General features: G+C 39.6%; 1 protein-coding gene and 1 pseudogene across 1 annotated transcript in view; one reads left to right on the forward strand and one right to left on the reverse strand.

The window, feature by feature from the left end:
- Window positions 1-25,094, reverse strand: part of PPIL4 (peptidylprolyl isomerase like 4) — a 58,323-nt gene that overhangs the window by 32,330 nt on the left and 899 nt on the right. Inside the window, exons 2-7 of the mRNA XM_035296936.3 lie at window positions 19,002-19,069; window positions 18,849-18,913; window positions 18,430-18,547; window positions 6,751-6,893; window positions 6,141-6,237; window positions 4,876-4,992 (exon numbers count right to left, since the gene is read on the reverse strand). Coding sequence (XP_035152827.1) covers window positions 4,876-4,992; window positions 6,141-6,237; window positions 6,751-6,893; window positions 18,430-18,547; window positions 18,849-18,913; window positions 19,002-19,069 — 608 coding nt within the window. The remainder of the gene's footprint in view (window positions 1-4,875; window positions 4,993-6,140; window positions 6,238-6,750; window positions 6,894-18,429; window positions 18,548-18,848; window positions 18,914-19,001; window positions 19,070-25,094) is intronic.
- Window positions 21,171-23,513, forward strand: LOC103792673 (NADH dehydrogenase [ubiquinone] 1 alpha subcomplex subunit 5 pseudogene; annotated as a pseudogene).

A 25,094-nucleotide genomic window follows, 5' to 3' on the forward strand; every position in this document is an offset into this window, starting at 1 on the left:
ACTAAGACCTTGTCTCTATAGTCAATTTAAAAATTAGCCAGGCATGGCAGTGTGAGTAGTTCTAGCTACTCAGAAAGTTGGGTGGACACTTGGGTCCTGGAGATTTTGAGGCAGCAGTAAGCTATGATCACACCACTGTACTCCAGCCTAGGAAACAGAGTGAGATCCTGCCTCTAAAAAAGAAAAAAAGAAAGAGTATCAAAACACAGAAAAAGAAGAGCAAATTAGGAAAAATCCTCCAAAGCACCTATAATGGCAGAAAGAATGTACACATGAGAAAAAAGTTAATGAGTCAAAAAAGAGGTTGCTATACTAATTAGTCAAAGCTAACTTTAAAATATTATTGGGAAATTTCAAACATTTATAAAAGCTATGAGGTTCAAAACTGATTTTGCAAAACACTAGCTGAGGCTGGTAACCAACCTGACCAACATGGTGAAACCCCGTCTCTACAAAAAATACAAAAATTAGCCAGGCATGGTGGCATGCATCTGTAATCCAAGTATTTGGGAGGCTCAGGCAAGAGAGCCGCTTGAAGCTGGGAGGCGGAGGTTGCAGCAAGCCGAGATCATGCCACTGCACTCCAGTCTGGGTAACAGAGCAAGACTCTACCTCAAAAAAAAAAAAAAAAAAAAAAAAAACACTAGCTGAATTATCACTGCATTACAAACAAATGCAAATAAAGTAAGAGAAACAGATGTTCTTAGAAAAGAGATGAAACATGTTAATAAAAATCAAAAGGACAAAGAATCACCTTTTAGAATGACTAAAATCCAAAACAATACCACCACCAAATGCTGGCAAGGATGTGAGGCAAAAGAAACTCATTCATTGCTGGTAGGAGTGTAAAATGTAAAGCCACTTTGGAAGACAGTTTGGCAGTTTCTTACAAAGTGAAATCATTCGATCCAGCACCTGAACTAGGAGTTTACCTAGGTATTTACTGAAATGCATTGAAACTTCATGCCTACACAAAAATCTGCATGCAAATGTTCACAGCAGCTTTATTCACAATTGCCAAAACTTGGGAAAAAAACAAGGTATCTTTTACTAGGTAAAAAATAAACAAGCTGTGATACATCCATACAATTAAATATTACTTAGCAATGAAAAGAAATGAGCTATCAGCCATGTATGGTGGCTCCTTCCTGTAATCCCAACACTTTGGGAAGCCATGGCAGGAGGATCACTTGAACCTAGGATTTCAGGATCAGCCTGGGCAACATAGGGGAGACTCCATCTCTACAAAAAAATAGCTGGGTGTGGTGGTGTGTGCCTACAGTCCCAGCTATTCAAGAGGCTGAGGCAGAAAGACTGCTTGAGCTCAGAAGTTCAAGGTTATAGTAAGCTATGATAGCACCACTGCACTCTAGCCTGGGTGACAGAGAGAGACTTTGTCTCAAAAAAAAAAAAAAAAGAAATGAAATCCCAGGTAGGCAACAGAGTGAGAGTGTCTCTACAAAAAAATAAAATTAGCCACACATGGTGGCACACGCCTTTGGTTCCAGCTACTTGGGAGGCTGAGGTACGAGGATTACTTGAGCCTGGGAAGTCAGGGTGCTGTGAGCCATTATTGCACCACTGCACTCCAGTTCGTGCAACAGAGCAAGAACCTGTCTCAAAAAAAAAAAAAAAAAGGAAGAATGGGAGTGAAGGAAGGAAAAGAAAAAGGCGAAGAAAGGAGAAGAAGGAGGGAAGGAGGGAGGGAGGGATGGAGGGAGGGAGGGAGGGAGGGAGGAGGGAGGGAGGGAGGGAGGGAGGGAACGAAGGAATGAAGGAATAGTGGAACCTTAAATGTCACTGCTAAGTGAAAGAAGACAGTCTGAAAAGGCTACATACTCTATGATTCCAACTATATGATACTTTGAAAATGCCAAAACTATATAGGCAGTAAAAACATCAGTAGTTGCCAAAAACTGGGTGATAGGGGTAGAGATGAGCTGGAAGAGCCCAGGAGATTTCTCAGTGAAACTACCCATATGATCCTGTAAGGGTAGATACATGTTATCATATATCTGTCAGTTCCACAGAATGTACAACACAAAGCTTGAATTCTAAAGTATACCATAAATTTTAGTTAATAATGTATCAATATTGGCTCATCAATTGTTAACAAATATATCACAATAATGCAAGAATAAGGGACAGAGGAAGTATATAGAAATTCTCTGTACTTTCTATTCAATTTTTCTATAATCCTAAAATTGCTCTAAAATTGTCTCTTTATTAAAAGCAAAACTTAAAAAGGAATCCATGAGTCAACACTGATAATAAATAGATAGATAAGAGTTAAGAAGGGAGGGCTCAGCCAGGCAAGGTGGCTCACGCCTGTAATCCCAGCATTTTAGGAGGCTGAGGCAGGCGGATCACAAGGTCAGGAGATCGAGACCAGCCTAACCAACATGGTGAAACCTCGTCTCCACTAAAAATATAAAAATTAGTCGGGTGTGGTGGCAGGCAGGTGCTTATAATCCCAACTACTCAGGAGAATTGCTAGAACCCAGGAGGCAGATGTTGCAGTGAGCAGAGATCACGCCATTGCACTCCAGCCTGGGTGACAGACAGAGACTCCCTCTCAAAAACAAGAAGGGAGGGCTCTTCTTACAGCAGAATGCAGGCTGGTAATTGTTTAAGGAGTGGTGGAGTTGGGAAATTACCAATTTGCACTTAACCAGAGTCAAGACGTGCAGTCAGGAATCACGAATGGCTGAGAAATTTATGGGGGAAATTTGACAAGGAACAAGATACTTGAAATATCTCAAAGCGTCTAGCCACAGATTATCTATTGGAGACACTGGGCAGTGGATTACCATGACCAAGTAACCAAAATTACCATCGAGGAAATGATGAATATTGTACACCTCCAGATGTGATATCTGAGAAGGACAGAACATCACTCATGTACAATTTTGGCTGTGGGTGCATAACTTGAATCTAATCATGAGGCAAGAGTAGATAATCCTAAATTGAAAAATATTCTATTGGCCGGATGCAGTGGTTCACACCTATAATCCCAGCATTTTGGGAGGCTGATCCAGGGGGATCACCTGAGGTCGGAGTTTGAGACCAGCCTGGCCAGCATGGTGAAACCCCATCTCTACTAAAAATACAAAAATTAGCTGGGTGTGGTGGCAGGCCCCTGTAATCCCAGCTACCCAGGAGGCTGAGACAGGAGACTCGCTTAATCCTGGGAGGTGGAGGTTGCAGTGAGCCGAGATCGTGCCATTGCCCTCCAGCCTGAGCAACAGAGCAAGACAACATTTGAAAAAAAAAAAAAAAGCAAAGAAAAATATTCTATAAAATAAATGCAACAGATGATAAATCATGAGCTGGATTCTAGTCTAAAGGAGGAAATGATTATAAAAGGATATTATTAAAACAACTGTCAAAATTGGAATATAAACTAATTTCTGTCACTTTTAAATTTTCTGATTTTGGTAACTACACTGTGAAAATGTATATATTATTATACGCATCGAATACTGTTGCTCTTAGGAAATACACACTGATTAAGCCGTAAAGGGAAATGATAGGCAACTTACTGTCAAATAGTCCAGAAAAAAATATGTGTGTTTATGTGCTTGAATAATCAGAGACAGAAAAAGAGAGAATCATAAAACAAATGTAGCAAAATGTTAAAGACTGGTGAAGTTGGGTAAAAGGTATACAGAAGTTCTATGTACTTTTTTCCATAAATTTGAAACTACATGAAAACAAGTTTTTAAAAGTATGTTAATCTATTTTCTTCTGGCATAAATTTCCAAAGTGTTGCTGTTGCAAAGTCTGATAACAATCTAAACTCATTCCCTTATAAGTAACTCACTGTTTCTGCCGAGTTGCTCAACATATCTTTCTTTCAAGTTTAGTAATTCGCTTAGGATTTGTCTTGGTGATAGTTGTTCAGGGTCAATACTCTGAGATACACAGTGTGCTCATTAAAATATGTATTTTCTTTTTTTTTTAATTTCAGTAAAGCTTTCTTCAACTATAGCCTTTACTATTTGTTCATTCAGACAGGTGATAGTAATAGAAACTTAAGCCTGGGCAACACAACGAGATCCTGTCCCTACCAAAAAATTTAAAAATTAGCAGAGCATGGTGGTGGGCAACTGTGGTCTCAGCAACTCAGGAGGCTGAGGCAGGGACAAAGCTTGAGCTGAGGAGTTGGAGGCTGCAGCGAGCTATGGTCATATTGCTGTACGCAAGCCAGAGAAACAGAGTGACACCCTGTCTCTAAAAAATAATAATTAAATAAATAAACTTTAAAACAGACTACAAATCTGAAAGTTGTATTATATAAAATAATAATAAAAACTTTATTATCTATTCATTAAAATATTTATTATCTATGATATGACAGGTATGTCCATTCTACAAAAATAAGAAATGGAAAATAATAGCAAGTAGGTCAATTAATCATCTACTGAATTATTGTTCCTCAAATGACTTTGTGTTGTTAGTTATACGGAGAATGTATTTTGGAGTGCTCAGTTTCCACCCATTATTTTCCCCTACAACTACCATTCTATTTAATCTTAACACCTGCGTGGTACAATGAAGAGCTATTCTTTAATATACATGAAATTCAGCCCACTAAACACGCTTTAAAAATGAGATGAATATTAAACAACTAAAATTCAATTAATAAGTTAGAGATCCACTTCCCATTGTTCAAAAAGGCACTTAGCACTATATTGACAGTACAGCCAAATTTATTTTCATCTGCATTATTATGCCATACCTAATTTAAACCAGAAAAAAATCCTAACTAAATTTTTAATATTTTAAGACTACTAAAGAGTCAGAAATAAACACTCAATTAGTATTATTAAATATATTACAGAACAATTATTTGAACAAAGACAATTATCTTACCATCTCTAAAAGTATAGCCTGAGTTTTAGCCTCTTTTTCTGCTTTTATTTCTTCTACTTCCTCAGCTGATCGTCCTTTGAAATCATCAATTTCTTCATCTGCTCCTATTCGACCACTCTGTAATGCAGAAGTTACTGATGTATATATTTAAAGAATTTAAAAAAAAATCTGAGAAACACGGAAGACATACTTTATTCTTAGTTATATCAAATATGCTGAAACAGCAACTGATCAAGGCTGCAGTGAGCTACAATCACACCACTGCACTCCAGCCTGGGTGACAGCATGAGATCCTATCTTTTAAAAAAATTTTAATAATTAAACAGCCACTGAGACAAACTTATAAACCTCCAAAATTGATTTAAATTAATTCTAAAGTATTAGCAAAGTGGGCTTCTGTTAAAATCAAAGTAGGCCAGGCGCAGTGGCTCATGCCTATAATCCCAGCACTTTGGGAGGCTGAGGAAGGTGGATCACTTGAAGTCAGGAGTTCGAGACAAGCCTGGCCAATATGGTGAAATTCTGTCCCTACTAAAAATACAAAAATTAGCCAGGCATGGTGGCACGTGCTTATAATCCCAGCTACTCAGGAGGCTAAGGCACACGAGAATCACTTGAACAAGGGAGGCCGAGGTAGCAAGGGAGGCCAAGGTAGCAGTGAGCCACTGTACTACAGCCTGAGAAACAGAGCTGAGACTCTGTCTCAAAAAAAAAAATCAAAATAACTATTTATATGGACACTATTATCCAATTCTAACTGCTGAATGAAGAGAAATAATCTTAGAATTAAGCACCAATCCCAAACATAAAGACAAATTCAGCTTTGAGGAAGCCTCACAAACAGAAATTTATATGTTAAAATATGTTGGGGGAAAGTCTGTGCTGTTCCACAGAGATTTCTGGGTTCTAGCCTGGCTCCAGAGTATCCCCAGTTGAAAAGTTACCTCACAAGATGACAGTTTAATTTGGCCTCAAAAACTCCTAAATTAGTTAGATGACAAGAAAAACACTTCCTAAGGTGTTCATGTAAGCTTCTAGAACTGAGGTTGTCCCAGAAAAGAAACTGAAGAAAGGAAATTAGGAAAATGAGAAGATAGCTAGAAAAATTAGTATCTCTGTGGAAGAGAAAAAGAACTCTCAACTTGTTCTAGTATAATTAAGCAAAATAATAATTCTGAAAAAATTAACTTTAATAGATGAAAAAGATAAATCCATACAAACCATTAATATGAATGTACATTTAATGACAAGGGGGTTTTACTTACATCTAATTGTTCCCTTGTAGGTTCTGGTGATCGATCAGGGATTAATAAATCAGGAGGGTCATCAAATGGATCATCTAAAATCACCGTGTGATTTATCCTTACAAAATAAATCCAAGTCAAATGTTACATTTAAGTTATTTCAGAATCCATATTTTATTAGATTACAACAAATTACTTGATTATCTCTAATGCCAAAAAAACCCGTATTGCACATGGATATTACTAACCTAGATATACTTTCACAATGAGTGTTACTGTTCTGCATTGAGTGATACCATATTCATTACCCTGCATTACTTTAAGATGTAAACTAAAATAACTGTCTAAATCTTAGTACTTTTGCCCTATTTCTCAATTAAAAAACTAAATTAAAGCATTAATAATTCCTCCAAACATAAATAATTATAAATAAATAATTAGTATAAATATAAAAATACAAAAGATTCTTTTTATTACAAAGATTCTTATAGTCTTATATTAATTCACCGTTTGGAATTAGAATGATCCAGAAACCAGTCCTATGCATACTGTTCCTATCCATACCACTATGTGTCAAACATCTCAGTATGGAAACATTCTAGTACATTCAGATAGTAAACTGTAACCACACCTGATATCCTGATATGGTACAAAGTCCTTGTCAACAAAGGTCTCATTAATTTTCTTAATTATGTCCATTCCTTCTGTCACCTCACCAAACACTGTATGGACACCATCAAGGTAATCTAGATTTTCTCCTGTAGTGATGAGAAACTATACAGAAAGACACATAATAAATACCAAAAAAAAAAAAACATAACTCAAACTGAAATCAGTTAGACTGACAAAAAAAAATACACTAAAGTAAGAGTCCACATTTACTGCACTTGTTACTAGAACTAAGTAAAAAAGTACAAAGCTTATGCAGGCATACCTCATTTTATTGCGCTTTATAGATAGTGCATTTTTTACAAGTAAAGATTTCCAGCAACCATGTATTAAGTCTATTATTGGTGCCACTTTGCCAAAAGCATATGCTCATTTCATGTTTCTGGCTCACATTTTGGTAATTCTCACAAGATTTCAAACTTTTTCATTACTATGATATCTGTTACTATGATCTGTAATCTCTGAACTTACTACTGTAATTGTTTTGGGGCACCACAAAATTGCCCATATAAGATGGTGAACTTAATCTATAAATGTTTTATGTGTTCTGACTACTCCACCAACCAGCCATTCCCGTCTTTCTCCCTCTCGGTGATCCCTATTCCCTGAGACACAACAATATTAAAATTAAGCCAATTAACCCTATAAGAGACTCTTAAGTGTTCAAGTAAAAGGAAGAGTGGCACATCTCTCACTTTAAATCAAAGGCTAAAAATGGTTAAGCGTAGTGAAGAAGGTATGTTGAAAGCCGAGATAAGCCGAAAGCTAGGCCTCTTGTACCAAACAATAGCTGAGTTGTAAATGCAAAGGAAAGTTCCTGAAGAAAATTAGAAGTGCTATTCCAGTGAACACATGAATAATAAGAAAATGAAACAGGCTTACTGCTGATGCGAAGAAAGTTTTAGTAATCTACATAGACCGTCAAACCAGCCACACGATCCCTTAAGCCAAAGCCTAATTCCGAGCAAGCCCTAACTTTCTTCAACTCTATAAAGGCTGAGAGAGAAGAGGTAGCTGCAAAAGAAAGGCTGAAGCTAGCAGAGGTTGGTTCATTAAGTTTTAAAAGAAAGGACAGGTGCAGTGGACTACTCCATCACAAACAAACAACAAATATTTTAAGGAAAGAAGCTGGCTCCATAATTTAAAAGTGCAAGGTTAAGCAGCAAGTGCTGACATAGAAGCTGCAGCAAGTTATCTGGAAGATCTAGCTAAGACCACTGATGAAGATGACTACATCAAATAACAAATTTTCCATGTAGACGAAATAGCCTTATATTAGAAGATGACGCCACTTAGGACTTTCATAGCTAGAGAGGAAAAGTCAATGCCTAGCTTCAAAGCTTCAAAGGACAAGCTGACTCTTCTGTTACATGCTACTGCAGCAAGTGACTTTAAGTAGAAACAATACTCAAAAATCCTAGGGCCCTTAAGAATGATGCTAAATCTATTCTGCCTGAGCTCTAGAAATGGAACACAGCCTGGATGACAGCATATCTGTTTACAGCAAGGTTTATCAAATATTTTAAGATTATTGTTGAGACTTGCTGCTCAGGACAAAGATCCTTTTTAATACTACTGCTCTTTTAATAAGAAATCCTTTTAAAATATCACTGCTCATTGACAATACTCCTAGTCACCTAGGAGCTCTGATGGATATGATGGAAATTAATATTGTTTTCAGCTCTGCACAGTGGCTCACACCTGTAAACCCAGCACTTTGGGAGGCTGAAGCAGGCAGATCACTTGAGGCCAGGAGTTCAAGACCAGCCTGGCCAACATGATGAAACCCCCATCTCTAATATAAATACAAAAAATTAGCCAGGTGTGGTGGTGCATGCCTGTAATCCCAGCTACTCAGGAGGCTGAGGCAAGAGAATCATTTGAACCTGGGAGGCAGAGGTTGCAATAAGGCGAGACTGCACCACTGTATCTCAGCCTGGGTGACAGACTGAGACTCTGTCTCAAAAAAAACTATATTGTTTTCATGCCTACTAACATAAAATCCATTCTGTAGCTATGGATCAAAGAGTAATTTCCACTTTCAAGTATTATTATTTAAGAAATACAGCCTGACATGGTGGTGTGCACCTGCAGTACCAGCTACTCAGGAGGCTGAGATAGGAGGATCACTTGAGTAACATAGTGAGACCCCATCTCTAATAATAAAAATAAAAAAAATGGCCGGGCGCGGTGGCTCATGCCTGTAATCCCAGCACTTTGGGAGGCTGAGGCGGGTGGATCACGAGGTCAAGAGATTGAGACCATCCAGGTCAACATGGTGAAACCCCGTCTCTACTAAAAATACAAAAAATTAGCTGGGCATGGTGGTGCGTGCCTGTAATCCCAGCTACTCAGGAGGCTGAGGCAGGAGAATTGCCTGAACCCAGGAGGCAGGTTGCGGTGAGCCGAGATCGCGCCATTGGACTCCAGCCTGAGTAACAAGAGCGAAACTCCGTCTCAAAAAATAAATAAATAAATAAATAAAAATAAAGATAAAAAAATACATTTTGTAAGGCTATAGCTGCCATAGACGGTGATTCCTCTGATGGATATGTGCAAGTAAATTGAAAAACCTTCTGGAAAAGATCACCATTCTAGATGTCATTAAGAACATTCATGATTTGTGGGAGGAGGTCAAAATATCAACATTAACAGAAGTTTGGAAGAAGTTGATTCCAACCCTCATGGATGACTTTGAGTGGCACAAGACTTCAGTGAAGGAAGTAAGTACAAATATGGTGGACATTGCAAGAAAATGAGAATCAGAAGTAGAGCCTGAAGATGGGACTGAATGCTGCAACCTCATAACAAAACGCGAACAGATGTGGAGCTGCTTCTTAAAAATGAGCAAAGTGGTTTTTTTCCCCCTTTTTGAGAAAGAGTCTTGCTGTGTCACCCAAGCTAGAGTACAGTGGCTTGATGTCAGATCACTGCAACCTCCAGCTCCCAGGTTCAGGCAATTCTCCTGTCTCAGCCTCCCAAGCAGCTGGGACTACAGGCATGTACCGCCACGCCTGGCTAACTGTTGTATTTTTAATAGCGATGGTGTTTCACCATATTGGTCAGGCTGGTCTCGAACTCCTGACCTCACATGATCCACTTGCCTCGGCCTCCCAAAGTGCTGGGATTACAGGTACAAGCCATCGTGCCTGGCCAAGTGGTTTCCTGAAATGGAATCTACTCCTGGTGAAGATGCTATGATCATTGTTGAATGACAACAAAGGATTTAGGATATTACATAAACGTGGTTGATAGGGCAGTAGCAGGGTTTGAGAGGGCTGACTTCAATATTGAAAGAATTCTACTGTAGGTAAAATGCTATCAAACAGCATGTCATGATACACAGAAATCTTTCATAAAAGAAAGAATCCATCAACATGGCAAACTTCTGTTGCCTTTATTTATTTGCAAAACAAGGCCTCACTGTCACCCAGGCTGGAGTGCAGTGGTGCAATCATAGTTTACTGCACCCTTGACCTCCTGGGCTCAAGTGATCCTCTCACCTCAGCTTCCCAAGAAGCTGGAACTACAGGTATGCACCACCATGCCCAGCTAATTTTTGTATTTTTTTGTGGAGATGGGATTTTCACCATGTTGCCCGGGCTGGCCTCAAAATCCTGAGCTCAACTGATCTGCCTGACTTGGCCCCCGAAAGTACTGGGATTACAGACATATGCCACTGAGCCAGTCTATTGTCTTTTTTTTTTTTGTGATGGAGTCTTGCTCCATTATCCAGGTTGGAGTGCAACAGCACGATCTTGGCTCACTGCAACCTCCACCTCCCAGGTTCAAGTGATTCTCCAGCGTCACATTCCCAAGTAGCTGGGATTACAGGTGACTGCAACCAAGCCTGGTTAATTTTTGTATTTTTAGTAGAGACAGTGTTTCACCATGCTGGCCAGGCTGGTCTCAAACTCAGTCAATCCACCTGGCTCTGCTTCCCAAAGAGCTGGGATTACAGGTGTGAGCCACTGCACCAGGCCACGTTGTCTTATATTAAGAAACTGCCACAGTCACACCAACCTTCAGCAGTCACCACCCTGATTAGTCAGTGGCCATCGACATCAAGGCAAGACCCTTCACCAGCAAAAAGATTATAATTTACTGAAGGCTCAGAGATCAGAAGCATTTTTTAGCAAAAAAATAAAGTATTTTTTGGCCAGGCATGATGACTCATGCCTGTAATCCCAGCACTTTGGGAGGCTGAGGCAGGCAGATCACCTGAGGTCAGGAGTTTGAGACCAGCCTGGCTAACATGGTGAAACGCCACCTCTACTGAAAATACAAAAATTAGCCGGGTGCGGTGGTGCATACCTGAGGCAGGATAACCGCTTGAACCCGGGAGGCAGAGGTTGCAGTGAGCCATGACCACACCACTGTACTCCAGCCTGGCGACAAAGCAAGATTCCAAATCAAAAAAAAAAAAAAGTATTTTTAAATTAAGGTATATACATTTTATACTATTGCACACTCAAGAGACTGCAGTATAGTATCAATGTAACTTTTATATGCATTGGGAAACCAAAAAACCTGTGACTTGCTTTACTGCAGTGTTTGCTGTATTATGCTGGTTTGGAAGCAAACCCACAGTATCTCCCAGGTATGTCGGTATATAAAACATCAACACATACAAAGATGTCCCCTTGATAGTTTAAAATACTTGGACAAGCCATGACTCAACTTCATGTGTATATAGCAGAAAATACAAGTACCTACTTTAATGGGGTTGTTGGGAGAATTAAACAAGGCACTGAGTGGAAGGTACTCTGCATAATGTTTTTAAAAAATTAAGAAATACTGAAAAATGAGCCACAAATGTGAACAGTGATAATCATGGAGAGTGGAGTTGTAGGTAACGTTTTTCTTCGTACTTTTCTGTATTTTCTCAAGTCTTCACAATGGGAATGCCTTACATTTAAAAGAAAATAATGTTTTTCAGGCCAGGCGTGGCGGCTCACACCTGTAATCCAAGCACTTTGGAGGCCAAGGTGGGCAAATCACCTGAGGTCGGGAGTTCAAGACCAGCCTGACTACATGGTGAAACCCCATCTTAAAAAAAAAAAAGGCTCTCGAAGGACTCAAGATGGCGCTGTGAGAACAACCCAGGATTGGAGCTCGCGTTGAATCCGCAAACGGTGAGTCAGAGCTGCATTTCCAGACTGATCTTTGTTGCCCACAGAACGGGGAAACTCCCAAGTATAAAAAGACACGGGACGCCAGGCAGTAGGTCTGCCTGGCGAAGCTGGCAGCCGGGGTGGCTACGGCCGGCCCTACCCAGCAATCCCCACAGGGCGCGCTTGTCCGGGTGCCTTGTTGAACCGGCAACCTGAGACTTGAGAGGGCTGGACTTGAGACTGAACGAGACTTGGACAGTAGCCCAGCCCAGGGGATTGCAGGGACAGATCGTTTGGGATACCCAGTGGGACGAACAAAACCGCGATTTCAAACTATGCCGAGCAGACGGTCCGAGACGCTCTCTGGGGGAGGGGCGTCCACCACTACCGAGGCAACCCGCCCCAACTGAGATACACGCCCACTGCTGACGCAGCCAGCCGTTGCCGAGGCAACCCGCCCCAACTGAGATACACGCCCACTGCTGATGCAGCCAGCCGTTGCCGAGGCAACCCGTCCCTACTGAGATACACGCCCACTGCTGACGCAGCCTGCCGTTGCTGAGGCAACACACTACAACGAAGAGACTCCGCCGCAGGGCGTGGCGGAGACCACAGCAGAGCCTGCAGGAACAGGGCGAATCACACAACAGCAGGGCGGAGCCTCGGCAGCCAAACAGTGGCTAGTCTGCCTTCTAGCTGGGCAGGACACCTCATCGAACATCCAAAAATAAAGCCCAAACCCTTCAACACAGAGCATTTGAGAAAAAAAAAAAAAAGGGTTTTTTAATGAGCTCTGTTGCAGCAGAATCAAACATAGCAGCCTAACAGCCCTGAAGGAACAACAGAGCGCACAGCTCAGCAATTAAGCCCCTATAAAGTACAAACTGTCTCCTCAAGCAGCTCCCCGACCCCTCTATATCCAAAAGACTGACATTAGGCAGGCATCATCCTGGGACAAAGATAGCAGAAAAAGAAACTGGTAGCATCCCTCGCTGTGCCACAGCTGCTAGAGGTGCACCCCAGACAAGCAGGGTCTGGAGCAGACCTCAGCAGTCGTACAGCAAAGGGGCTAGACTGGTAGAAGGAAAACCAAGCAACAGAAATACTTCATCATCAACATTCTGGGTGTCCACTCAGAGACACAATAGAAAAGTCAGCAACTACGCAGACGACCAGCGGACAAATCCACAAAGATGGGAAGAAACCAGCGCAAAAAGGAGGAAAACACCCGAAACCAGAACACCTCGCCTCCTAGAAAGGACCAAAACTCCTCACCAGCAAGGGAACAAAGCTGGACGGAGAATGACTGTGACGAAATGATGGAATTAGACTTCAGAAGATGGATAATGAGAAACTTTTGTGAGCTAAAAGATCATGTATTAAATCAATGCAAAGAAACTAAGAACCTTGAAAAAAGATTCGAGGAAACGATAACAAGAATGGATAACTTAGAGAGGAATATGAATGAATTAAAGGAGCTGAAAAACACAATACGAGAACTTCGCGAAGCAAACACAAGTTTCAATAGCCGAATTGACCAAGCAGAAGAAAGAATATCTGAAGTCGAAGACCAACTCAACGAAATAAAACGAGAAACCAAGATCAGAGAAAAAAGTGCAAAAAGGAATGAACAAAGTCTCCAAGAAATGTGGGACTATGTGAAAAGACCTAACCTACGTTTGATAGGTGTACCAGAAGGGGACGAAGAGAATGAATCCAAGCTGGAAAATACTCTTCAGGACATCATCCAGGAAAATTTCCCCCACCTAGCAAGAAAGGCCAACACTCAATTGCAGGAAATACAGAGAACACCACAAAGATATTCTGCAAGAAGAGCAACCCCAAGGCACATAATCGTCAGTTTCAACAGGGTTGAAATAAAGGAGAGAATACTAAGGGCAGCCAGAGAGAAAGGTCGGGTCACCCACAAAGGGAAGCCCATCAGACTCACAGCAGATCTCTCGGCAGAAACACTACAAGCCAGAAGAGAGTGGGGGCCAATATTCAACATTCTTAAAGAAAAGAACTTTCAACCCAGAATTTCATATCCAGCCAAACTGAGCTTCAGAAGTGAAGGAAAAATAAAATCATTTGCGAACAAGCAAGTACTCAGAGATTTTGTCACCTCCAGGCCTGCTTTACAAGAGCTCCTAAAAGAGGCACTACACATAGAAAGGATCAACCAGTACCAGCCATTCCAAAATCACACTGAATGCTAAAGAGCTTCAACATAATGAAGAATCTACAACAACTAACAGGCAAAACAGCCACTTAGCATCATAATGGCAGTATCAAATTCACACATAACAATCTTAACCCTAAATGTAAATGGACTAAATGCACCAATCAAAAGACACAGACTGGCAAATTGGATAAAAATCCAAAACCCATCAGTGTGCTGGATCCAGGAAACCCATCTCACATGCAAGGATACACAAAGACTCAAAATAAAGGGATGGAGGAAGATTTACCCCAAGCTAGTGGAAAGCAAAAAAAAGCAGGAGTTGCAATTCTCATCTCTGATAAAATAGACTTTAAAGCAACAAAGATCAAAAGAGACAAAGAAGGCCATTACATAATGGTAAAAGGATCAATACAAAAAGAAGAGTTAACGATCCTAAACATATATGGACCGAATGCAGGAGCACCCAGATACATAAGGCAAGTTCTTAATGACTTACAAAAGGACTTAGACTCCCACACAATAATAGTGGGAGAGTTTAACACTCCACTCTCAATACTAGACAGATCAACCAGACAGAAAATCAACAAGGATATCCAGGGCTTGAATTCAGACCTGGAGCAAGCAAACCTGATAGACATTTACAGAACTCTCCACCCCAAATCCACAGAATACACATTCTTCTCAGCACCACATCACACCTACTCTAAAATTGACCACATAATTGGAAGTAAAGCACTGCTCAACAAATGCAAAACAACTGAAATCATAACAAACAGGCTCTCAGACCATAGTGCAATCAAGTTAGAACTCAGAATTCAGAAACCGACCCAGAACCGCACAGCTTCATGGAAACTGAACAACTGGCTCTTGAATGTTGACTGGGTAAACAACGAAATGAAGGCAGAAATAAAGAAGTTCTTCGAAACCAATGAGAACGAAGACACAACGTGCCAGAACCTCTGGGACACATTTAAAGCAGTCTCTAGAGGAAAGTATATAGCAATAAGTGCCTATATGGGGAGAATGGAGAGATCCAAAATTGACACCCTATCATCAAAATTGAAAGAGCTAGAGGAGCAAGATCAAAAAAACTCAAAACCCAGCAGAAGACAAGAAATAACTAAGATCAGAGCTGAGCTGAAGGAGATTGAGACACGAAAAACCCTTCAAAAAATCAATAAATCCAAGAGCTGGTTTTTTGAAAAGATCAACAAAATAGACAGACCACTAGCCAGATTGATTAAAAAGAAAAGAGAGAACAACCAAATAGATGCAATAAAAAATGATAAAGGGGAAATCACCACAGATTCCACAGAAATTCAAACCATCATCAGAGAATATTACAAACAACTCTATGCGCATAAACTAGTAAACCTGGAAGAAATGGATAAATTCCTGGACTCCTGTGTCCTCCCAAGCCTAAACCAGGAGGAAGCTGAAACTATGAATAGACCAATAACAAGGTCTGAAGTTGAGGCAGCAATGAAGAGCCTACCACACAAAAAAAGCCCAGGTCCAGACGGGTTCACAGCCGAATTCTACCAGACACACAAGGAGGAGCTGATACCATTCCTTCTAAAACGATTTCAAACAATCCAAAAAGAGGGAATCCTTCCCAAATCATTTTATGAGACCAACATCATCCTGATACCAAAACCCGGCAGAGACCCAACAAGAATAGAAAACTTCAGGCCAATATCCGTGATGAACATAGATGCAAAAATCTTCAATAAAATATTGGCAAGCCGATTGCAACAGCAAATCAAAAAACTTATTCATCATGATCAAGTAGGATTCATCCCAGGGATGCAAGGCTGGTTCAACATACGCAAGTCTATCAACGTAATTCACCACATAAACAGAACCAAAAACAAAAACCACATGATTATCTCAATTGACGCAGAGAAGGCATTTGACAAAATTCAACAGCCCTTTATGCTAAAAACCCTCAATAAACTCGGTATCGATGGAACGTATCTCCAAGTAATAAAAGCTATTTATGACAAACCAACAGCCAATATCATACTGAATGGGCAAAAACTGGAAGCATTCCCTTTAAAATCTGGCACTAGACAAGGATGCCCTCTCTCACCACTCCTATTCAATATAGTACTGGAAGTTCTAGCCAGAGCAATCAGGCAAGAAAAAGAAATAAAGGGTATTCAAATAGGAAAGGTGGAAGCCAAATTGTCTCTATTTGCAGACGACATGATAGTATACCTAGAAGACCCCATTGCCTCAGCCCAAAAACTCCTGAAACTGATAAGCAACTTCAGCAAAGTCTCAGGATATAAAATCAATGTGCAAAAATCACAAGCATTCGTCTACACCAATAACAGACTTAAAGAAAGCCAAATCAAGAGCGAACTGCCATTCGCAATTGCTACAAAAAGAATAAAATACCTTGGAATACAACTCACAAGGAACGTAAGAGACCTCTTCAAGGAGAACTACAAACCACTGCTCAACGAAATCAGAGAGGACACAAACAGATGGAGAAACATTCCATGTTCATGGTTAGGAAGAATTAATATCGTGAAAATGGCTATACTGCCCAAAGTAATTTACAGAATCAACGCTATCCCCATCAAGCTACCATTGACTTTCTTCACAGAACTGGAAAAAACCACCATGAACTTCATATGGAACCAAAAGAGAGCCCGCATAGCCAAGTCAATTCTAAGCAAAAAGAACACAGCGGGGGGCATCACACTACTGGATTTCAAACTATACTACAAGGCTACAGTAATCAAAACAGCATGGTACTGGTACCAAAACAGAGATATAGACCAATGGAACAAAACAGAGGCACTGGAGGCAACACAACATACATACAACTATACAATCTTTGATAAACCTGACAAAAACAAGCAATGGGGAAAGGATTCCATGTTTAACAAATGGTGTTGGGAAAACTGGCTAGCCATGTGCAGAAAGCAGAAACTGGACCCCTTCCTGACACCTTACACTAAAATTAACTCCAGATGGATTAAAGACTTAAACATAAGACCTAACACCATAAAAACCCTAGAAGAAAATCTAGGCTAAACCATTCAGGACATAGGAGTAGGCAAGGACTTCATGACCAAAACACCAAAAGCATTGGCAACAAAAGCCAAAATAGACAAATGGGACCTAATGAAACTCCACAGCTTCTGCACGGCAAAAGAAACAGTCACTAGAGTGGATCGGCAGCCAACAGAATGGGAAAAAATTTTCGCAGTCTACCCATCTGACAAAGGACTGATATCCAGAATTTACAAAGAACTCAAACAGATTTACAGGAAAAAAACAAACAAGCCCATTCAAAAGTGGGCAAAGGATATGAACAGATACTTTACGAAAGAAGACATATATGAGGCCAACAATCATATGAAAAAATGCTCATCGTCACTGGTCATCAGAGAGATGCAAATCAAAACCACATTGAGATACCATCTCACGCCAGTTAGAATGGCGATCATTAAAAAATCTGGAGACAACAGATGCTGGAGAGGATGTGGAGAAAAAGGAACACTTTTACACTGTTGGTGGGAGTGTAAATTAGTTCAACCATTGTGGAAGACAGTGTGGCGATTCCTCAAGGCCTTAGAAATAGAAATTCCATTTGACCCAGCAATCCCATTACTGGGTATATATCCAAAAGACTATAAATCGTTCTACTATAAGGACACATGTACACGAATGTTCATTGCAGCACTGTTTACAATAGCAAAGACCTGGAATCAACCCAAATGCCCACTGATAATAGACTGGATTGGAAAAATGTGGCACATATACACCATGGAATATTATGCAGCAATCAGAAATGATGAGTTTGTGTCGTTTGTAGGGACATGGATGAATCTGGAAAACATCATCCTCAGCAAACTGACACAAGAACAGAAAATGAAACACCGCATATTCTCACTCATCGGTGGGTGATGAAAAATGAGAACACATGGACACAGAAAGGGGAGTACTAAACACTGGGGTCTATTGGGGGGAAAAGGGGAGGGCCAGTGGGAGGGGGAGGTGGGGAGGGATAGCCTGGGGAGAAATGCCAAATGTGGGTGAAGGGGAGAAGAAAAGCAAAGCACACTGCCATGTGTGTACCTACGCAACTGTCTTGCATGCTCTGCTCATGTACCCCAAAACCTATAATCCAATAAAATATTAAAAAAAAAAAAAAAAGAAAATAATGTTTTTTAATGTAGAAAAATGTGCATTTTTTTCCCTAACACATATTTCTGATTGAAACCCTCTATTCCTTCCTTACTGGATACTTTTAAAAGGTCCTTCTGTGGGCTCCTTCCAGTCCTTCATTTCTAAGCAAAGCTCATATTCTCACTCATTTCCTAACCTGAGATCCATGTTGATCGCTGCCATTGTTCACCATGGACACTGTGCCTTTCTTCTTGTGCTTTATTCTTGGGACTTTTTCTGCCTCAAAAAAGCTTGCTTGATCACCATACAGTTGGCTGAAAAAAACATATAATAAGGTTATAAAATGTAAGTACTCTCAAAATGAAATACAGAAGCAGTAGTAACATATAGGATTACCAATTATTTCTTTACAGAAAGGACACTAGGATTCAAAATATTCCCCGTTTTTGCTAGACATTTAGGGAACTTCAAGAAAAAAAATATAAATTTGGACCATATTTTAATATGTACATTGAAGCATGAGCAATTATATTTTTCCTCATTTAAGAATAAAAGAACTTGTTCTGTGCTTCCAGAGGCAAAAAAAAAAAGAAGAAGAAGAAGAAAAGAACTTACCCAAAAATAGATTCTCCTCCACGGCCAGTCCCTGTAGGATCACCAGTTTGTATGATAAAATCCCTCTGTAATATGCAGGATTCTTTGTTAATTCAAAGAGTTTGTTAGATAGTTCCAATAACAAAGGAAATGACTTAGTATCTACCAACTCACCTGTACATTGTGAATAAGGCAATAATTGTAATATTTTATCTTGCACAATTTCAAGAAATTCAAGCAGGCTGAAAGAAAGAAAGTACAAAATTTATCACAGTAATCCACAAATACATTTTTAAATAAGTAAAAGCAAAGTAAAATGTAATTTCTAAATCACCATTAAAAGAAAAAAAAATCAAATGTCCAAAATTATAAAAAAGGGCAATAGGCCTGGCGCAGTGGCTCACAACTGTAATCCTAGCATTTTGGGAGGCCGAGATGGGCAGATCACTTAAGATCAGGAGTTCAAGACCAGTCTGGTCAACACAGTGAAACCCCATCTCAACTAAAAATACATAAAAAATTAGCCAGGCATGGTGACAGGCACCTGTAATCCCAGCTACTCAGGAGGCTGAGGCAGGAGAATCACTTGATCCCAGGAGGCAGAGGTTGCAGTGAGCCAAGATAGCACCACTGTGCTCCAGCCTGGGTGACAGAACGAGACTTACCTCAAAAAAAATAAACTAGGGCTGGGCATGGTGGCTAACGCCTGTAATCCCAGCACTTTGGGAGGCAAAGGCGGGCAGATCACCTGAGGTCAGGAGTTCAAGACCATCCTGACCAACACGGAGAAACCCCATCTCTATTAAAAATACGAAAGTAGCCAGGCATGGTGGTGTATGCCTGTAATCCCAGCTACTCGGGAGGCTGAGGCAGGAGAATCGCTTGAACCTGGGAGGTAGAGGTTGCAGTAAGCCAAGATCGCACCATTGCACTCCAGCTTGGGCAACAAGAATGAAACTCTGGCTCAAAAATAAATTAAATTAAATTAAAGATCAATAATTGCTCTAGAGAGCAATTATTTTTAAGTCTAGAAAAAAAGCAACATATTTTGAAGTACTTTTTTTTTTCTTTCATAGGATTTTCAGGGTATCTGGGCTAATACAGAAAACCGACACTTATCTGTGATAAGCAATCATTTATTGATAGATTGATTTTACTACGAGAAAAAAGAACACTTAAAGTGCATATTGTAATAGTAATGGATCTAGCATAATATATAAAAATGAATACAGATTATATCGATTAGGAAAAAGTCAAACATCTAGGGTCAGTTTTTAAATAATAAACAGTCCTTTATAAAAAGCCATACACTGGCCAGGCGCAGCAGCTCACGCCTGTAATCCCAGCACTTTGTGAGGCCAATGCGGGAGGATCATGAGGTCAGGAGTTCGAGACCAGCCTGGTCAACATGGTAAAACCCAGTCCCTACTAAAGATACAAAACATTAGCCAGGCATGGTGGTGAGCACCTGTAATCCCAGCTACTCAGGAGGTTAAGGCAGCAGAATTGCTTGAACCCAGGAGGCAGAAGTTGTAGTGAGCCGAGATCACACCATTGCACTCCAGCTTGGGAGACAGAGATTCTGTCTCAAAATAAATAAATAAATATTTTTAAAAATAAAAATAAAAATCCATACATTTATCACGAACAACCGTTTTCATGTAAATTAATCCTGCTTATCCAACAAACATTTACCGAGTTCTTTTTAGATGGCTTGAGGCTGCCATCACAAATGCCAGTAAACCGTGGTCCCTGCTTCCAAAAAGTTCACAGTCTAGTCATGAAAGACATGTTAACAAGTTCCTAAAGGCACTAAGTAAGAAACCGGACAGACAGTAAGATATATGAGGCAGTCCCTGCCCTCAAAAAGCTTATATTAAATTAGGGTCCTTACATGCGAATACAAGACGTGTTCAAATTACATACTGAGCCTATCTAATGAATAACGTGTGCCACTTAAATAGTAAAATGGTAAAAAGTAGTTTTAAAAATTCCACAAGAGTTCAAAAGATGGTTTCTGGCTAGGGAAATCAGAACACCTCAGGGAAGGTTAAGGCAAACATTAAAAGAACTACACTAGCAGAGAGTGAAGGGTGACCATTTTAAGTTTGGAAGACTACGAAAAGGCCTGGAAATGGGAATTTAAATGTTTTAAGGGTCTGTAATAGTCTGGTATTACACAGTAATAGAGGATGAAAAGGCTGGAGAGATAAGATGGGGCTAGCTGTTCAAGAGTGTTGAATATCAGTCTTGCAGTTGTTTTTCTTAATGTATTTCTGGGCTTCCTGTTAAACAGTTAGGAGTAGTCCTTTTACTAGAAAACAAAAATTATGGATTTAGGCAATGATCACCAATGGCTGCCAAAACAGTAAGTCTTTTATCAAAATCTGATGATTATAAGGGTAACAAGGCCGCCAGGCGTGGGGGCTCATGCCTATAATCCCAGCACTTTGGGAGGCCAAGGCGGGCAGATCATGAGGTCAGAAGATCGAGACCAGCCTGGCCAACATGGTGAAACCCCATCGCTCCTAAAAATACAAAAATTAGCCGGGCATGGTGGTGCGTGCCTGTAATCCCAGCTACTCAGGAGACTAAAACAGGAGAATCGCTTAAACCAGGGAGTCAGAGGTTGTAGTGAAAGAGATGGTGCCACTGTACTCCAGCCTGGCAACAGAGTGAGACTCCATCTCAAAAAAAAAAAAAAAAAAAAAAAAAAAAGAAAGAAAGAAAGGGCAACAAGGCCATAATGCGCTGACCAATTTTAACATCACAAAAAGAGCCAACCAGACATCAAGTGCCTCCTGAATGTGATGCAGCTGAAAGTACACACCATCTTATATGAAATATTCGTGCCAAAAACATTAGATCTGAATCTGATCAAGGCTCTAAAGCTGAAGAACAACTTATAGGAAATAGAGGGCATAAAGGAATATGTTAATGGACACAGTAAATAATCAGTCAAATCCAAAACAAGAGAAATTCTACAAGACAAAGGACCGAGATTCTTTCCCAAACTTTTTCAAGAAAAAAAAGGGGGAGAACCAATAGATTAAAACATACATAAGAGACATTTTAACCAACATAATATATGGACTTTGGGTCCTAATTTAAATTACCAGATACTCTTAAAATTTATGAGATAATAGGAAAGTTTAATGATACTAAAAAATTACTGCTAGTTTTTTCAAAGTGTGATAAAATTTGTGGTTCTGTTTTTCTTTTCCTTTTTTACAACTTTTTCTTTTTTCTTTAGCATTTTTCCCTTTTCCCTGTCAAATTTTCTTTCTTTTTTTAACCGTCACTTATGTGGCACTTAAGCTCATAGTTCTGGTTTTTTTTTTTTTTTTTCAAAGAGTCCTTATCTTTTACAAATACATACTGAAGTAATTACAGATTAAATAGATACACTGGAGGTGGGGGTATTTAATGGCTTTGTGTTCACAGCTGTTAAACAAAGCTGGTAATGTGGACATGAGAGTTCCTTTACATGATTCTCTCCACATCTGTGTTTTACATTTTCTATAATAAAAAGTTAAAAAAGAAAAGGAAGAAAGAAGGGGAGGAAGGAAGGTAGGTTAACTCTGGATACATTGATCGTAGATTGATAAGAGGGTATGAATATAGTAGGTAGGCATGTAAGCAGATCTCCAGTCATGTGCTTTCAAATACGTACAGGGGGTGGACTTAGGTTTTGGTGTTATGAGCTTATCTTTGCAGAACCACTGCTTGTTAACTGGGTGCGATAGCCCTACCTCCCCTTTATTTCCTCACAACTCTGGGGAAAGAGGCCCATTCATTTTGCCAGGTGCTGCTCTACATGAACAAAGTGTCAAAAAAACTCAAAGTAAAGTAAAATCAAGAGATAAAAAACAAAATTCCCTATCCTTTGAAACCCTGGATCCAGCCACCTTTAAAATGAAGCTTACCCCAGTATTATGAGGCAACAAGTTATTTTCTTTGTTTAAGCCAGTTTGAGTTGGGTTTCTATCACTTGCACAAAGGGTCCTAATACAATACACTTATATCCAGTAGTCAATATAATGAACCTCTAGTGTGTGCCCTAAAAGTAGCAAGCATTGTACTAGGTATTCAGGATATAGAGATGATAATTGTGGTATAGTTCCTGCTCTCACTGGAGTTTACATTCTTGAAAGAGGAAGACTTGTAATCGGCTCCAGAAAAATAGGCAAATATCATAATAGAGTGTGTCATAGGTCTATAAAAGACCTAAGACAGAGCAGAAGAAACCTCAGATAACTGCTTAGAAAGGAGGAAGAGCGGTTGTTCCCAGAGGGCTGTGCGACATCGATTCGTCGGCACTGTCACGGCCGGTGTGCTAAAGAAGACCGCTGGCCTTGTGGGATTGGCTGTGTGCAATACTCCACATGAGAGGCTAAGAATATTGTACACAAAGATTCTTGAAGTTCTTGAGGATATCCCTAAAAATGCAGCATATACAAAATATACAGAACAGATTATAAATGAGAAGCTAGCTATGGTTAAAGCGGAACCAGACGTTCAAAAATTAGAAGACCAACTTCAAGGTGGTCAATTAGAAGAGGTGATTCTTCAGGCTGAACATGAACTAAGTCTGGCAAGAAAAATGGTGCAGTGGAAAACGTGGGAGCCAGTAGTGGAAGAGACTCCTGCCGATCAGTGGAAATGGCCAATATAATTATTAAGTGATTTTGGCGGGGTGATGGGAAACTGATGTAATGAAATGTTCTGTTCTATTAAGAGCGTGTTCATATTACTGACATAATCAAGAAAACTGATATAGAAAATATCTAGGAGACTGTTAAAATTAGTGATTATGATAATTCAGTCATGTGAATCCATTTTTGATTTGTAGTCACACAAATTATTTCAAAGATGATATTTCTATGAACAGAGAGGTCATGGGAAGATTTGAGAATTAATTGGAAAAATTCCTACAGATCTTCAATGTAGAGGCCATAATCAAAAAGTAAAGTTTCTTTAATAGTATGTTCAACACATCATTCAATTTTTTAAATTATCCTGAAGAAGAAGAGAAAAGGTCCTTAATTATTATGGTCTAAACAAATTTATAGATCACTGTTTGAGGTAAAAAATAAGAGTGATTTTTTAAATGTGATAAAATAGCACAGAGGCTGGTAATAAAATTTGAAATTATGGTTAACCTCCTTAACTGTGATCTTATGGATGTAAAGTTTAAATATATAGTTATATATTGATTACAAAATCCATAATGCCATTTTATTTTAGTCATTATTTGAATTATACCATTTACTCTGTTTTCTTATAGTCTTAATTTTATTACATTTTGTTGTTACGTATATTTAAAAACTAAATTAGAATACATTGTACAGTTGAAGAAAATGACTTGGTACTTGAAGGAAAGATTTCCCATTGCATAGAGGTACTTGGAAAAACTTTTCCTTTTGTTGCATTTGTGGAAGTTAGTTTTCTGGCCCATAGTCTTTAAATGTCTTAACCTAATTACATCAGGATAGAGATAGAATTTCTGTAAAAGAAGAGACAATAACAGTTCCTGACATTTATATCTGGCATATGGATAGGCTTCAAAACATCTTAGTCATAGGACTATAAATTCAAAGTGGAATCACTAAGTAATTTGCAGTATGTTTCTAATATAAGTGTAGGTGGGTATAAAAACAAGACAAATGCTGTTCAGGGAAAGAAGTTGGCAAGCTTAAGATTAAACAAAAATAAAATTACATGTGTTTTTGCCTTTAAAAAAAAAAGAAAGAAAGAAAGGAGGGAGGGCTTCAAAGAAGAGATGATGCTTGATCTGAGATTTAGATATAAGTAATCGGTTTGCCAGAAGGACAAAAGTGGAGAGGAATACTGGTTAGAAGGAACAGCAAGAGAATGGTAAAAATGGCACGGGAGAGTTTGTAGTGTTTCTGCCGGGTGGAGAGGAGGGAGGAATAGCTGGGTGCGGGGGTGGGGGGAATGGAGCATGTCAGAAAGTAGTTATTGTACAATATTGCAACTTATTTCATCTTCTTTGATAGGCTCTGCATTCCATGTGGGTAGGACCCTGTCTGTAACTAATCTCTCCTGGTCTCCAGTTTCTTCCTGACTCTGATACATTCTCCACACTGCTGCCTATTATCTTCTCAAAACAAGTATGCCACACCTCAATACTGCTTTTAAAGTCTTCAAACACTCTGATCATCAGTAGGACACACAAGACTATTCAAGAGCTGACCTAAGCGTATCCGACCAGACTAGAGTATGCCTTTGCACGACTCATACCAG

This window comes from Callithrix jacchus, chromosome 4 (genome assembly GCF_049354715.1).
Source record: "Callithrix jacchus isolate 240 chromosome 4, calJac240_pri, whole genome shotgun sequence".
Classification (NCBI taxonomy): Eukaryota; Metazoa; Chordata; class Mammalia; order Primates; family Cebidae; genus Callithrix; species Callithrix jacchus.